General features: G+C 39.5%; 1 protein-coding gene across 2 annotated transcripts; it reads right to left on the reverse strand.

Moving 5' to 3' along the window:
• Positions 1-602: 602 nt before the first annotated feature.
• GBP5 (guanylate binding protein 5) lies at positions 603-14611 on the reverse strand. Of its 2 annotated transcripts, none has more exons than XM_045478187.1 (11): positions 14492-14611; positions 11444-11643; positions 10549-10676; positions 7832-7941; positions 7375-7571; positions 6787-7029; positions 5487-5767; positions 4523-4735; positions 3652-3754; positions 3193-3374; positions 603-1751 (listed from the first exon to the last, which is right to left on the reverse strand). In XM_045478187.1, exons 2-11 carry the CDS (start codon positions 11631-11633, stop codon positions 1635-1637), a joined length of 1764 nt encoding a protein of 587 aa, XP_045334143.1. In that variant the 5' UTR covers positions 11634-11643; positions 14492-14611; the 3' UTR covers positions 603-1634. The 2 variants fall into 2 exon arrangements, with proteins under 2 accessions (XP_045334143.1, XP_045334142.1); XM_045478186.1 differs by having other exon boundaries at positions 14436-14571.
• Positions 14612-15478: the final 867 nt, after the last annotated feature.

The following is a 15478-nucleotide window of genomic DNA, read 5'->3' on the forward strand; positions in this document are numbered from 1 at the left end:
TTATTTTTGGGACAGAGAGAGACAGAGTATGAACGGGGGAGGGGCAGAGAGAGAGGGAGACACAGAATCAGAAACAGGCTCCAGGCTCTGAGCCATCAGCCCAGAGCCTGACGCGGGGCTCGAACTCACGGACCGCGAGATCGTGACCTGGCTGAAGTCGGACGCTTAACCGACTGCGCCACCCAGGCGCCCCCAGTCTTACTTAATTTTTGAATGCTGAGATCAATGTACCACCTTTGTTCTGTACACAAGTCAGTGATGGATTAAAAATGGGTGCAAATATATTGCCATACTTCACAGAGTGGGGTAGATTTCATTTCTCCTGCCTTGGGCTGTCCCTAGGAACTATCCTGATCAACAGAATGCAACGAAAGGGCTGTTGAGTTCACTGGGTCTTAAGAGATCTTTAATTTCTTATTTTGCTCTTTGGAGCACTCTGTCTTGGAAGCTAGCCACGTGAGAGTGTCCTGCCGTTCAGAGGCCATGTTTGGCGCATGTAGAGAGAGAGAGCAGTGGATGCAAGTGGATAACATTGTGTCTGAAACATTTAGGACCTTCCAAATGTTTCCAATTTTGGAGAAAATAGAAACAAAGGAGTACAGTTACGTTTTTGAAAAATTTAATCGTTATTTACAGTTAAAAATATATGCGAACAAATATGTTTACACAATCCATAATTTTAGAGAAAAATCAGTAGGCTTTTATATGTTATTGCAAAAAATTACAATGATTTAACTTAAGCACTAAGGTAAGCATAAAATTAAATGATCCCCATCAGATTTTTTGACGCCTTATCTAGCATTCCATATACCTTTTATTTATAGGCCTTAAAGGATTATAAACATGTGACACACAGTCATTAAGTCTAATGTAAATTGCCTCATGATATAAACTGTCCTATTTAAGTTATGCCCTTTGTGAGGATGAACAAAGAAAAGTCTTATTTAGCCCTCAGCTAATGGCATAGTTTCTATGCTGGTAGTTCTTTCCATCTTCTGGAGTACCCCTATTTTATTACCATGTGGGATTTTTTTTCAGCTTAAAATCTAAGCAGACTGTTTACTAACTGTACCTAGGATTCACATCATTGCCCTTAGAGCCTACACGCACTTGAGAACCACACATTATTTCCCTAAGAAGCGAGGTTAGTTGTCCTCACCATTGGTGCCTCCCTCTGATGACATCCAGCATAAGACCACTTGGCAGGGGTGATACTCAACTCAGCCCATGACTTTGGCCAAATTCTACTTGACTTAGCTCATTGTGAATAACACCCCTTAGGCCACTTCTAATCCCCCCAATGCAAAAATGGAAAATTGGAGGGATGAATTTGAGTTATAAGACAAAGTTTTCCCTGATGGAACCAACCCAATATCACCCCAAATAGAGACATTGATAAAATTCCCTTATTACACAATTCACAGTCTCTTTAAGGAAGCGATAATCAATTAAACTATGGAATTATTGAAATGTACATTTTACTAATTAGAAGCCTTGCAACTATATAACTGTACAAAAGTTTGATACAATAATTATGAAGTTTATTTAAGTGGTGATTGTCCCAAGTTCTATAGTTTCTCATTCTTTTTTCTCTTTAGTGAAAGTGAATGAGGAAAGGTCTGATGTTTAGCTCTTTAAAGTAAGATGCATGTATCATCTTGTGAGACAATATTCCTCTGGAGATCCTGGATTTCGTTGTGAAGTCTTCTGCGTTCATCTTCGATTTCCCTATTGAGATTTACGGTCTGTTCCTAAAGAGTGATAAGTAAAACAATGGAGTTTAGCAGACGCTCATGTCCAGATCAGTTGAGGGGAAAAAGCCCAAATCATTGATTTTTCTTTGTTTATTTTAATCCATCAGTAAATAACCGAAGACAGTCCCTGAATTCTTTCCCATTCATGTGCATTTCTCATTCTTGGTCTCCTCTTGTCTAATCCCTCTCCCATACCTCTCTCTCTAGTTCCAGGAGCATCATCTCCCGATCCCTGAAATATTGGTGTCCCAAGAAATATACCCTGAGGCCCCCTCCTCCTTCTCCCCTTATTTTATACATCCTTCTCAGGTGATCTTTGTCACACCTCAACTTTAATTCTCATCTATACAGAGAGGAATGTCAGCTCTAGCTTGCAGAGGAGGGTGTGTAGGTGTGTAGGAGGGTGTGTAGGTGATCTCTACAATCACGCGAGGAGTCTGAGTCTCTGATGAGGCAATTTTTTCTAGGTCTTCATAGTTATGGGGCAGAAGTACAAGGAGAGCGAGGGGACCAAGAGCCTTGGGTTGACTATACCGCCCTTCAGTGCAGAGCTGTAATCTCAAAAGGTCTTGGAGCTTGTGCCTGGGAAACTGGGACCTGTTGGTCGACGGGCCACACTGGGGAAGTGTTGTCTCAGAAGAGTATTCACCTAAGATTTTTCCACCAGGTTTGCAGAAACAAACCATTGCAGATCCTCCTCTCTGGGAAGGCAGTTTAGGTAACTTGCTGAGTCGATATTGACATTGTGTTCTCCCTCTTTGCAACTTAATTTTTCTCATTGCAGAAATAGGGACCTAATACTTGTGCTTCGCAATGAACAGGATAGGTGAGAGCATGAATGCAAAGTGCTTTGTATAGTGCGAAATAAATAGGAGCTACTGCTTTGTGAGCAATGATAATTGTAAAGGACTGAATGAAACAAACTGCAAGTAAAGGCCTTCAGAACCAGTGATGATTAAGGCAAGGACAGGGCATAGACACAAAAAGATGAATTAATTTAATAAGGTAATCACACCCAAAGAAGACTGTCTAGAGCAATGACCAAGAAACCAACAGCAACAAAAACAAACAAGTGCTAATTACCAGGGGTTAGAAAGCTCCTGGGCGTTTCACACATATTAGTGCTTATTCTGGGCCATGCACAGTTCAAAACGCAAATGTTCTCACTTAATTACCAAAATAACCCTATCAAGTGGGCATTATTACTGTCTCTGTTTTCCACAAGAGGAAACCGAGGCACAGAGAGGATAGATAGCTTACAAGAACCATATATTTAGGAGGTGGGAGCTGGGATTCATACCCGGGATATTTAACTCCAGAGTCCTTGTCCTGAGCCATAATACTGTGCTGCCCCTCCCCCTTGTCACTGCTTCCTGCTCTCATCAATACAGGGAGGGGAGATGTGAGAAAACCCTGAGATGCAATAATTGATGAATACCTGGAATCGAAGTTGCAGGACCCTCTGCTGTTGTCTTAACTGGTACTCTTGGAACATTTCCATTTGTCTTACTTGTTCCAGATGGAGTCGCTGCCTTTCCTCCATCACTTGCTGGTTGTACCTTTGAATTGCCTCCAACCTTTGTGCTTCAATCCTTGCAGCCTCTGCTTTCATATGTATCTCTGAGGAAAAAAGAAAATGACAACCCTCTCTAGGATTAAAGGGCCTCTTCCTTCTGCTTCCCACTCTTGTTATTGCTACCACATCATAAAGAAAATTCCCTGGAACTGTGTTTCCCTTCCAGGAAACCATATTGCAGCTGACTGTATATGCCCTGTTTACATTTAGGAATCATCTTTGGGATTCTTGCTCCAGTTTTCTGATCGCAGGTGAACCAGGCGAAATTAAGTTAACATCTGTAGGAATGTCTGTCTTGCCTCTCCTTCGTTTTCATCTCACCTTCCATCACCTTTTGCTTCACTGTGAGAGCCAGGTCTGTCTGTAGGATGGTATCACTTGTAGACTGTTTGGACTGCAAATATCTCTGCAGAGCTTTCTCAGCCTAGGAACCCCAAAAACATGCAGTTAGAAGTAGGAAACCGTGACAAGGAATGTTACAAGCCTTTATTTCTTTTTTGTCCCAGGATCTTTTCCTTCACGTAAGTGCTCAGCCCCATACTTGGTGAAACTGCCAATCAAGTCTCTTCTGTCACAGGGGTGGTTACAAGCCCTGGGCTGGCCAATCAGAGCATCCAAGGCCACTAGGTGCAAAGAATTTGGGTACAGGTGGGGAAATAACACGCGGATGTGTTAGAGGCGGGTACGGATGCTGGGCAAATATACTCTCTCCTGAGACTGAGGGCACAAAAGACTAGTTATGCTTGGAACTGTTGGTGTCACCCTGCTGCCATGTGGGGTGAGCCTGCCTGAGAATGAAACCAATAGTAAGGAAAACAGAACAAAAAAACTGAAGTGGAGATTGAAAAGAAAGAAGGAAGGGGGGAAATCTATGACATTCTTTCAACTCCTGAACGTAGCTATACTTGAAATGACATTTAAATATCTTGCTTTTAGTTTAAGTGAGCCAAGGAATTACCATTTTTTCTCAAGCTAGCTTCGATTATTGGGATTCTGTGCCATGTAACCAAGACAGTCCCTTCATTACAGTGAATGTTTATGGTTGCAATAAAAGTCTGGTGAGTATGGTGACATACTTCAGTTTAATTCCACAGCTATGATTAGAGTGTAAATACTTCCTTCCTGTCCTCATTGATTTTTGAAAGAAGCCCCTTAACACTTTCCTGCAACTGATAGATAAAACTCAGAATACCTGCATTCCTTTCCTGGGCTGCTGATAGTACCTTGCTTTCAACTCTTCTGTCTTCTGAATGAAGAGAAAATGTCCTCCTGGCTTTGAATAAATCCCCTGTGTCACCTCATTTTCTAGAGGACCAAATATAGCCTGAAGTAAAGCTGAGCAACGGTTCGATGATGCCTCCATGTTCTGGTTACAAAAGTCATCCTTTCTGGCTTCTAGCAGAGTCTTCAAAGGGATAAGCAGCCATGGAAAAACTGTTAGCAGCACTTCAGCATTTCTAGAAATGGTTCTCAAGAAGAATCTTTATATTTTTTCTAGAAACTGGAGGACTACAAGTAAGACTATATCCTTCCCACCAAAACCTAGAAAAGTTCCAAAGATGGTACACTGTAGAAAAATTACTTTGCTTTTGTGTATAGAATCCCCTAAAACCTCTTTCTTTTGCTATTTCTGCTTTGGATGTTGTCTTTAGACTACAGATCTCTAGCCTCAAGCCTTGATTTTAAATGCAACCTACTATTTGACAACATTTCTGGGGTTACTAGTGAGTAAGGGGAATGCAATACCTGGCTGGAATGATATAGTATGTGCTATTAAACCTGGAGACATAATCTTTTAGTAGGCCCATTTGGCAATTCTGTATGCTTATTTAATAAAAAAAAGGAAAGTTAATGAATACCTTATGCATAAAATGTTTTAAGGGAAAAGATGACTCTACATAGGTGTAACGTGGTAAGGTAGGTTGTGTGTATGTGGAAGCTTTAGAATCTGTAGGGCCCAGAGTAGTCACATGTTTGTTTGTTTTCAGAATAACAGTGATAACTTGATCACAGAAGTGGTAATCATTATTTTTTCAGTCTAGTGAGGATTGCTTTTCATCATTCATTCCCTGTTTGCCTTTCATAGCAATAAAAATCAACTTTGCCTCTTATGGCTCATAAGTCCCATGAACTAGATGGGGGAAAAAGATAATTACCTCTAATTGCTTCTGGAACTTTTGGTTCACATCCTTGAAAGAGTTCTTCATGAAGATTTCTATGGCCTCCCTTTCACAGGCCCCGTGCAGGTCCAGGAGCTCAGAGAGAGTTTCTGTGGGCAGCTGCACCTTCTGGTCCATCTGCTGGTCATAGTGGGCAATGGCCTTTTTCACTGCTGCTGAGTTCTTGATCTGAGCCAAGGCCACGACTGAGTTCTCCATGCAGGGCAGATCCCCACGGCTGATGGCATTAACACAGGTCTGCACTAGGCTCTTCAGATCTTCACAGGGGGAAGAGACGCTTATGTTATTTGCAAGAAAGAGGGCATGTGGCACACTGGGTAATTCTGTGCATGTTAATTTCCCAACACATTGCCTGCATTTTCTTAGCATTCTGCACACTGTTCGTGTGGCCCAAATAAGTTCCTTTGGGAAATTATGTGACCAAGAAGCAAGATAGTTCTTTTTAAGATTGAAAAGAAAGTATTCAAAGGGGAAGACTCAAGATGTGTGTGATCATCCACGTTTCATCTTTTTCCCATTGTGGAATGAGAAAATGGTTATATAAAGTTAGGCATTTTCATTTGATTAGGAGGCTATGGGCCTTTTGCCTCTTTACTCTTCCCTTTATTTCCCTCTTCCTCAGGTTTCTATTCTCTTCAGAATTACCTTCCGTCTTTCACTTCAGTATGTAAAGCTGGCATTAGTGTTATCCTGCTCTAGAAAAGCACAAAGTAAGCACATTAGATTACGTCTCCTCTACCCTTTGTTGGAACTTTCCTGTTTGTCTCCCTTGTCCTTTGCATACTTTTGTTTGCACTCCACTTCCTTCCAGAGTACGTAATAATTTACAGACTTCTGAGATGTACAGATTGTAGGAGAAACTGGACCTAGAATTCTGCTTAGATTTCTTTTAGGGTTCTAGACAACCTGGGCCTCTGTTTAATGTTTATGTGAGCTTACTTCATTTCTACAGAGAATATCCTCATCTTGTGTCTCCCAAAGGCTATGATATATAATGTGTTCTATTGGTGAAACAAATGATGCCAACCCATGTGGGTTAGTCTAGTTCAATGGTGGACCACTTATGGGGAGAACTTCTTTACCTTGACCTTTTTTTCAGGGTATGTTTCTATTTTGTTCTACTTTGGAGGCATTACTAAAAACGGACTAGAAATATTTTTGGTACCCACTGGAATTTCGTGAAATGCATTTTCAACATTGACAATGGAAGGAGAAACTTTTAACAGTACCCTATTCTTTATGTTGAATTGAAGGAAAAACCTAAAAAGGTACTCACGGGGTCCATTGACCTTGATGCCTCCTGAAAGAGTCTTAGTCTTGGAACGGTTGAAGATGTAGGAACAGAATGCTGCCACTTGTTGCACAAAATCAGGATCCAGCTCATCATTACGCAGTGTCTCAAGCTGGGCAAGCTTCTTCCAGTGAGCAGGAGAGTCGAAGATAAAGCATTTCCTTATTGGAAAGAATTCTTTTATACATAGACGGGGCAAATTGAAATTTTGAAGGCTTTTATCGGTGCCTGGGGAAGGAAAAATAGGATTCATTTAGTATAATATTAACATTTGTGTTAATTTATTCTCTTCAATTAAATGTGCCTTCCACCTGATTTTTTATTTCAATACATGTTCACAGAACCTAGGCAAAAAGCTAAAAGGTAACTAATCAGGGAAAGGAAAAGCAAATTTGCTCCAAGAACAGGGGAGTAATACAGTTTAATATTGATGAGTCTATTAGTTCACTATAAATTAATATTTATTTGGTAGTTTAGCCAGGTGACAATGAATTTAACTGCCTACACATGAGAGGTAATTTCTTGTATTAATTCTCTCTCTCTCTCTCTTCCCAAAACTGAAGTCCCTGTTACCTTCCTTTAGCTTCAGTGATTTCTCCAGGTATTCATCTGCTGTGATAAGTTGCCCGTCTATTTCTAGGTCTAGGTAGAAATCTCTCAGAGTCCACACTAAGTCTGGGTAGAAGTTAGCAAAGTTAGTTGTATCTTCAACCCCATCAAGATCAGGTGAGGATACTGTCCAGAGCAGATTTGACAGTTCTGTCACATAGCTGGGATGCAGTTAAGGAAAACTCATGGATATAGGACTACATCTAAGCCCATATTTAATTCCATGTCTCCCTATACTTTTATTTCCCCTTTGGGTCTTAACCAACTCCTCATTTCATTTGTAAATATAAGGACTCTTTTTCTTGTACCTTAACACTTATTATGTTTTCATTTTTGTGTTTGATTCACAAAGACTCACAAACACAACTGGTGAATAGAATTCTCTCTGGCTTTGGTGCCATCTTGGACCACAAAAGGATACTGCAACAAGTCCATAGCCCTCTGGTCAATTTTGTTCATAGTATTGTATACAAAGGTACTACTCAGTAGTATTGCCAGTGCAAATATCTGGGTATCATTCTTCTTGTCACCCTAGAAGAACAAATTTAAGTCATGTCTCATGGTATTCCCAGATGAACAATCATTAAAAATAGTCCCTTGACCTACAAATGTTAAACAAGACCAACAAAAATGATCGTGAGAAACATATGAACTTTGAATAGAATAGTTCTATTAACATTGATAATTTTTATACGGAACCATATATTTTTAATTCATCAGTTCCTTTTATAACTAGTTAGGTATTTGAAAAATGGATAGTCAAAGTTTGTGGAGTAACTAGAATACTTAAAATCAAGATTTACATCAAAAACACAAAACAAGTATTGGTGAGGATGTGGAGAAAAAGGAACCCTTGTACACTGTTGATGGGAATGCAAACTGGTGCAACTGTTGTGGAAAAAAGTATGGAGGTTCCTTAAAAAGTTAAAAATAGGGGAGCCTGGGTGACTTAATTGGTTAAGCGTCGGACTTCGGCTCAGGTCGTGATCTCACAGTTTGTGAGTTCAAGCCCCGTGTCGGGCTCTGTGCTGACAGCTCAGAGCCTGGAGCCTGCTTCAAATTCTGTGTCTCCCTCTCTCTCTGCTCTTCCCCTGCTCATGCTCTGTCTCTCTGTCTCTCAAAAATAAATACACATTGAAAAAAAATTTTAAGTTAAAACTAGAGGAATGCCTGGGTGGCTCACTGCTTAAGCGTTTGACTTCGGCTCCAGTCATAATCTCACGGTTTGTGAGTCCAAGCCTCACGTCGGGCTCTGTGCTGACAGCTCAGAGCCTGGAGCCAGCTTCAAATTCTGTGTCTCCTTCTCTCTCTCTGCACCTTCCCTGTTCATGCTGCATCTCTCTGTCTCTGTCTCAAAAACAAATAAACATTAAAAAAAAAGTTAAAAATAGAATTACCATATGATCTAGTGATTCTATTATGGGGTATTTACCCAAATAATACAAAAGAAACTAATTTGAAAAGATATATGCAGCCCTGTGTTTAGTGTGACATTATTTACAGTAGCCAAAATACGGAAGCTCCTCAAGTGTTGATAGATGAATGGATAAAGAATATGTGGAATTGATATACAACGGAACATTACTCATCTGTAAAAAAAGAATGAATTCTTGCCATTTGCAACAACGTGGATCTAGAGGATATAATGCTAAGTGAAATAAGTCAGTCAGAGAAAGACAAGTAATTTCTTAAATAATTTCATAAAGACATATGATTTCACTCATGTGGAATTTAAGAAATAAAACAAAGAAAAAAGAGACAAAAATAAAAACCAGACTCTTAACTATAGAGAACAAACAGAAGGTTACCAGAGGGGAGGTGGGTGGGTGGGTAGGTGGATGAAATAGCTGAAGAGGACTAAGAGTACACTTATAGTGATGAGCACTGAGTAATGTATAGAATTGTTGAATCTCTATATGATACACCTGAAACTAATATAACAGTATACGTTAATTATACTGGCATTAAAAAAATCACAATTTTCAATTGTGTAAAACAAATTTGGCCTGTACACACATGCATGTATCTATTTTATTGACTAGTTATTTATTTTATTGACTAGTTATTACAGTACAATGCACAGTAATTCAGGAATGCCTGGGTGACTCAGTCAGTTAAGTGTCCCAACTCTTGATTTTGGCTCAGATCATGATCTCACAGTTCATGAGTTTGAGCTCCACATCAGGCTTCATGTTGACAGTGTGCCCCCGCTTGGGATTTTCTGTCTTCGTCTGTCTCTGCTCCTCCCCTGTGTGTGCTATCTCTCTCACAATGAATAAATATTTTTTAAAAAAGAATTTAAAAAACACACACTAATTCGTATTACTGATCTTATCCAATACTCAAAACAGTGCCATAAGATAGCTTTATAACTACTATCTCCGATTGTTATAGTTGAGAAAAACTAAAGCACAAAATGAGGTGACTGTTTTGATTTTGTGATAAATCAAAAGCAAAATGAAAACATAAAAGACTAGGGAAGTTCAAGGGACAGATTCAGTTATGTGCTAGAGCCAGCTCTTACTAGGTCACAGGAGCTAACTGTATACATCTATTCTGAACCCGCAGTTTGTTGGAATCAGCCATGATGGGAGTATTTAGAAAACTGGCAGGTGCTACCAGTCAAGGCTTCCCCCACCCCCACTCAGTGGGCTGGTTGTTAAATACCAGCATAGAAGTGGAAAAAAGTCCATGTGTCTACTGTTCAAATGTTAAGTTGGATAAGACCAAAGAGGAAAAAAAGATTTGGGGGAGTTTTGCTTGTCAAAATCAGAGAGCTACAAGTGCCAGAACCCTGATTTGAATCCAAGATCCTCTGACCCAGAGCTCACTCCTAATCACTCTTCCCTGCAGGATCAGACTTAGGACAGTGGTTTTATTTGTATCATCTTTTCCGTATTTCAGTTAACTTCCTAACTCCATATTTTAGTGTCTTGTCCCAGTCATGATTCTGGCTTATAAATATATTTTTCTCATCTGAGATTTCCAAGTCTTGACTATTAAAAATAGAAAAGGAAAAAAAGGTACACTCTGTCAAGTAGAAGTACAAATTTAGAAAAACAAAACAAAACATAAAACCTCCCTGTGTAAAGAATGTTCAGAGGTGGGGAGGAATCAAAAGGGATTCCTGTTCCTTACCTTCTCTACATCTCCTAGACCCTCTGTGTCAAGAAGAACTAGGGTGTGGTCTGGCTTCTTGGGATGAGGCATACACCACATCCAGATTCCTTTGGTGTGAGACTGCACCGTGGAGCCCAGAGAGAAGCCTGCAAGGGGTAGGGGAGAGGTTGTAATAGAGGAGGGGATCTGCAAATTGGAGACCTTCTTGACAACTGAACTTGGGTTTAAGAAATTCAAGATGAGGACACATCAAAAACTATAACCAATATTGATCTGAATTAGAATAGAGGAATGGAAAAATTAAAATATCAAATATCATAGGTTGGAAATTTGATGTTTTTCCTTTTTACAAGAATGTCATGCTGCTAAAATTTTAATAGTTTATAATTGCATATATAGAAATTATTTTATTGGGGCACCTGGATGTCTCAGTTGGTTGAATGTTCAACTCTTGATTTCCGCTCAGGTCATGATCCCAGTGTTGTGGGATTGAGCCCCACATTGGGCTCTGTGCTGAGTGTGGAGCCTGCTTAAGATTCTCTCCCTCTCCCTCTCCCTCTCCCTCTTTCCCTCCCCCCTTCCTTTGCCCCTCTCCCCTGTTGGTGCTCTCTCTCTCCCTCTCCCAAAAACTAAAATTTAAAAAACAATAAAAAATTATTTTATTGACGTCTTACTCCTTAAGATTGGAAAGTATGCTTTTCCCAAGGCAATACTAAGGGGAAAAAAAGAGGTGATATGTCAGGAAAAGACCTCTGCCTTTGTTTCTCGGAACATAATTAGCCAGCTATGAACCAAACATTAGCTTTCAATATTCCTCCGCGTTCTCTAACTTCCTGTCCTTGCATCATCACGTTCAATGCAGGCAGTGTAGGTGGACAGAAGGGACTCCGCGGAGCTTTTTGGTGCCACTCACCCTTGTTCTTCCCAGCCAGCTTGTTCATCAGGTAGGATTTGCCTGTGCGGTAGAGGCCCACAATAGCCACCACCACGAGAGGATTCTTGGTGCCTGACAGGATCTCCAAAGCTTCCTGATTAGCCACCAGTTGCCCTTCAGTGTTCTCAATGAGGCACACTGGGGCCGGCATGCGGATCTCTGAGGCCATGTTCCCTGGTCTGCAAGGGAAGAGATGAGATGGACTGAAATATCCAGTCTTACCGAAGAGAAGGTCATTTTACTTTCTGAACTTGGTGATGTACTGCTTCCCCAAATGGCCTCAGTTTCTGAAGAAAGGTTTGAAAAAAGGACAGCCAAGAGGGTCAGAATAAAAAAGCTGTAGGCCCTAAGGAGGACTATATTATAGGCTGCCCCATTGGTTCTTAAATGTTTAATAGGCATAAAGAAATCCATTTCATGAGTTTTACCTACTGACTAGTTTAAATCTGACTCCTTCCCTTTGGTTTCTGGCTTACTTATGTTTCTTAGTTTTTACCTCCGTGAATCCTTAGATTGAATCTTTAGGACCACTGTTTGCTATATTACGCTTGCTTGGCCTTTATCAGCTTGCTTCACTCTCATTTAGGGCTATGTCTAGTCAAACCATATTATGTTAAATCTTGCCATGTCATTATGTAGCACTAACAAATCATAATTGTTTACTTGTAGCTGTACTTTTAAGGAATTTTTTTTGTATAGCTATAGTAGTGCCTTCAACCAAAACTTCAGTGCATAATTGTTTTATGAATGAGGGAGTAAGTGAAAATACTTCTTAAAGAATACTTGACCATTTATTTTCTAACTTCTAGGCATCAATTCCTCTAACCTGAAGAGTTCCTGCTAAAGCATTTTAGGCTATCTGATACTCAAGCAAATGTTTACTTTTCTGCTTTGCCTTATAAAGGGCAATTTTCTTCCATTGTAGACATGGTTATTTACTACAGAAGCTAAAAACCCAACATCTGCTTGGCTTTTTCTTTCACTAAAATCATGCAATGAAAAATTATGGGTTCCTTTATTAGCCAGTGGTAAAACTGCTTTTTAAAAATTATAAAACCCCCTTCTTCTCTCTTCCTTATAGCTAATGCACTGAAAACTATTTAGGTGACAAATAAAAACAAACTGGTTAGGAGCAGATCATAGGTAGTCCTCTGCAAATGACATAGCATCATGGACTCGGGAGCCCGGAAATACCCAGGTCAACCTGAACCCAGAGAGGGATTCCATGATTTTACAGACTCATATGCCAAGTCTCTTTCCATTCTGACATATATCCAATACAGTATTAGTATCTTACATTTGTAGATTTCTGGTTGCCTGATTTGTATAAAGCAGGGATCATAATCATTTTTAGACTACAAAGATATGGGGAACTGGCGGTGATGATCTACAACAATTATCTAGGAAAACAGAAGGCACACAATCAGTCTGTTTGCAGATGTTGGAGGCTTACAAGCTGTTGTGCTTTGGGATGATGTCACTCATGGGAGAGGGAGTAGATTTGTCTGAATATTGAGAACTCCTGAGGAATAATTTAGTACTGTGTATTTCTATTAATAGAAGTATTTTACACATTGCCCCCAAATGATATCTGGGTGGCATCTTAATACTTTAGGAGAGCCCAGTCTCCAAAATATCTTTGCAAATTCAATGTGTTCACACTGACATATAACTATTGTTTTGCCATCCCTAACCCAAACTGTGATGTGTGCTCTGAGATGCATCCTTCTTAATTCTGTTAGAGCCTCATAAACTTTCGTAAATAAAAACAGTGCAAGAATGGATACACACACAAACACACACAAATATACATTTTGGCTTTGAAGTAAGGCAGACTTGATTTTCAGTACCAGCCCTACAACTGGCTATCTGTATGATGCTGGCATTTCTACTCAACACTCTTAGCCTGTTTGTGAAAAAATGGAAGTAAATAAAATAGTTGTATATACCAGTATAACTGCTAGCTTAAAAAAGAGAGCTGCAGGAGATGGGGAAAAAGTATAAAGAAGGAAAATGTGAGGAAATATAGGAGAAAAAGTTCAGAATTACTAAGTGATGAGGTATCTAGAAGAAACCATCTGTTTTCAGCCAAACAAGTCTAGTTGGTTTTGTTTGTAATTGTTGCTTTTTGCTTTTGTGTTGTTTTTGGTTTGAGTTTGGAGGAGGAAAAGCTCTTAGCAAGGAGACAAGTGGAAGTCAAACAAGAAGGAGATGCCTGAAGCATGTGCCATGATAAGAAATTCAAAGGTGTGAGTTCTAAGGAGCGATCAAAATTGCCAGACACTATGGATGGGTCAAGTTGGGCAACTGGAATAAAGTGATTCCATAATAGTAGAGGCAATAGAGTAGTAGAAATAGAACCTAGCACAAAAAGCTTTAAGGAATGAGTGTGAGCCAAGAAGTCAAAGTCAATTAATCCAGTACTATTTCTAAAGGAAGAAATCCACCTTCAAAGTACAAGACTATGACTAAAAATTTGCAGCTGTTTTCATTAAACCTCTTCATTGTTCACTCCGAGTTTCAATTTTTTTCTTTTTCCATTTTTAACAATGTAAGCAAGCTGTTTGCATTGTGTCTCATTCATTTCTCTTTCTCACAAAAATAATACAGTCACAGTTCTTCAAACATTCAGGCTGCAGCTTGAGGTAACTTAATCAGGTTTTATCAAAAGACAAAGGTAACATAAGTGGCAGTTATGATCCCCATAGATCCTAAGGTGGCAAAGGGAGGAAAACAGTGTTAAGACATTTCAGATTGTCGGTTTAGTCCCCACACATGCACATGTCTAATTCATCAGTAAGCAGACATAGCTGGGGCTTGAGGAACTCTGCCACCTGTCTTACAACACCACAATTTAGTCTTTAATGATATCTAATGGTGCACATCAGGTTTCGGCTGCATATCCTGGATAGAAAGTTTTCAAAACATTCTGACCTTTGGCAAATCTTCTCCACCCTTGCCCCAATCTTACCTTAACTGTAAAATTAGTAGCAGAGATACTTTGGAGCAGGTAAGAAAGCTGCTTACATGAAAATGTGCTAGGAGTCCCTTGTTCCTCAGTTTAGCTGTGTTGGTTTCTGATATACTTCTTACCCAGTCCTGGGGATTTCTTACCACTGCTCACTCCCCCAGACCTTCAGAGGTCAGGTGATTAGAATATGAAATAAAAACCAAAAGTGGTAAGTCTTCAAAACCTCACTACAGAAACTAAAACCACAAAGCAAGCTCAGTAAGTCGTTTCAACGGTAACTTCCTGAATATTTCTCATTGAACAAGCTGGGTGTATTTGGCCTGAATTCTCAGAAACTGCATGTATTAGTGGAACAGACTGTTTTGCAACCTTTGAGACTGCAGCTTTGAGATTGCTGTCATTTGCAATTTTTTTTTAATACTCCCAAGTCTTGTCCTTAGGGCTGTGAGAAACCATAAGTCCACAGTTACAGTGAATATAACCCCAAAGTTTGTATGAATTTTGTGAATATACTATTTTTGTTTGTTTTTAAGGAAGCAGCCATGCTATGCAACACAGAGAATAAATTGTATAATTTCAATGACAAAAGAAAATTAACCTTCTGAGTTAAGAGATAAATGCTGAAAAATTTTTAACAACTTAGAAAATGATCAGTCATTACTGGGTCAACAGTTTTTTTTATAACTGCATCTTTCATAAGTCAGGCAAATATTCAAACCAAACACTTTGAATATCTACTGCATACTGCAGTGTTGAAAGACAAGCAAGAAACAAACAAGAAAAACATCATAATCTCTGTGAGGAAATTTCAGCCTAGATAAATACAATCTGCTACCTCCTCCTTCCCTCTAAATCCTATTCTCTGACTGGATGAATTCCAGTGCCCTATCGTTGAGTTTGGTGATTCTTTCTTGTGTTTTGTATTAGTTTTATTTTAATTCCAGTATTGTTAATGGCCAGTGTTCTATCAGTTACAGGTGCACAGTATAGTGATACAACAATTGCATACACCACACAGTGCTCATCATGAAAAGTACCTTCCT

The sequence above is a fragment of the Leopardus geoffroyi genome, chromosome C1 (assembly GCF_018350155.1).
Source record: "Leopardus geoffroyi isolate Oge1 chromosome C1, O.geoffroyi_Oge1_pat1.0, whole genome shotgun sequence".
NCBI classification, from domain to species: Eukaryota; Metazoa; Chordata; class Mammalia; order Carnivora; family Felidae; genus Leopardus; species Leopardus geoffroyi.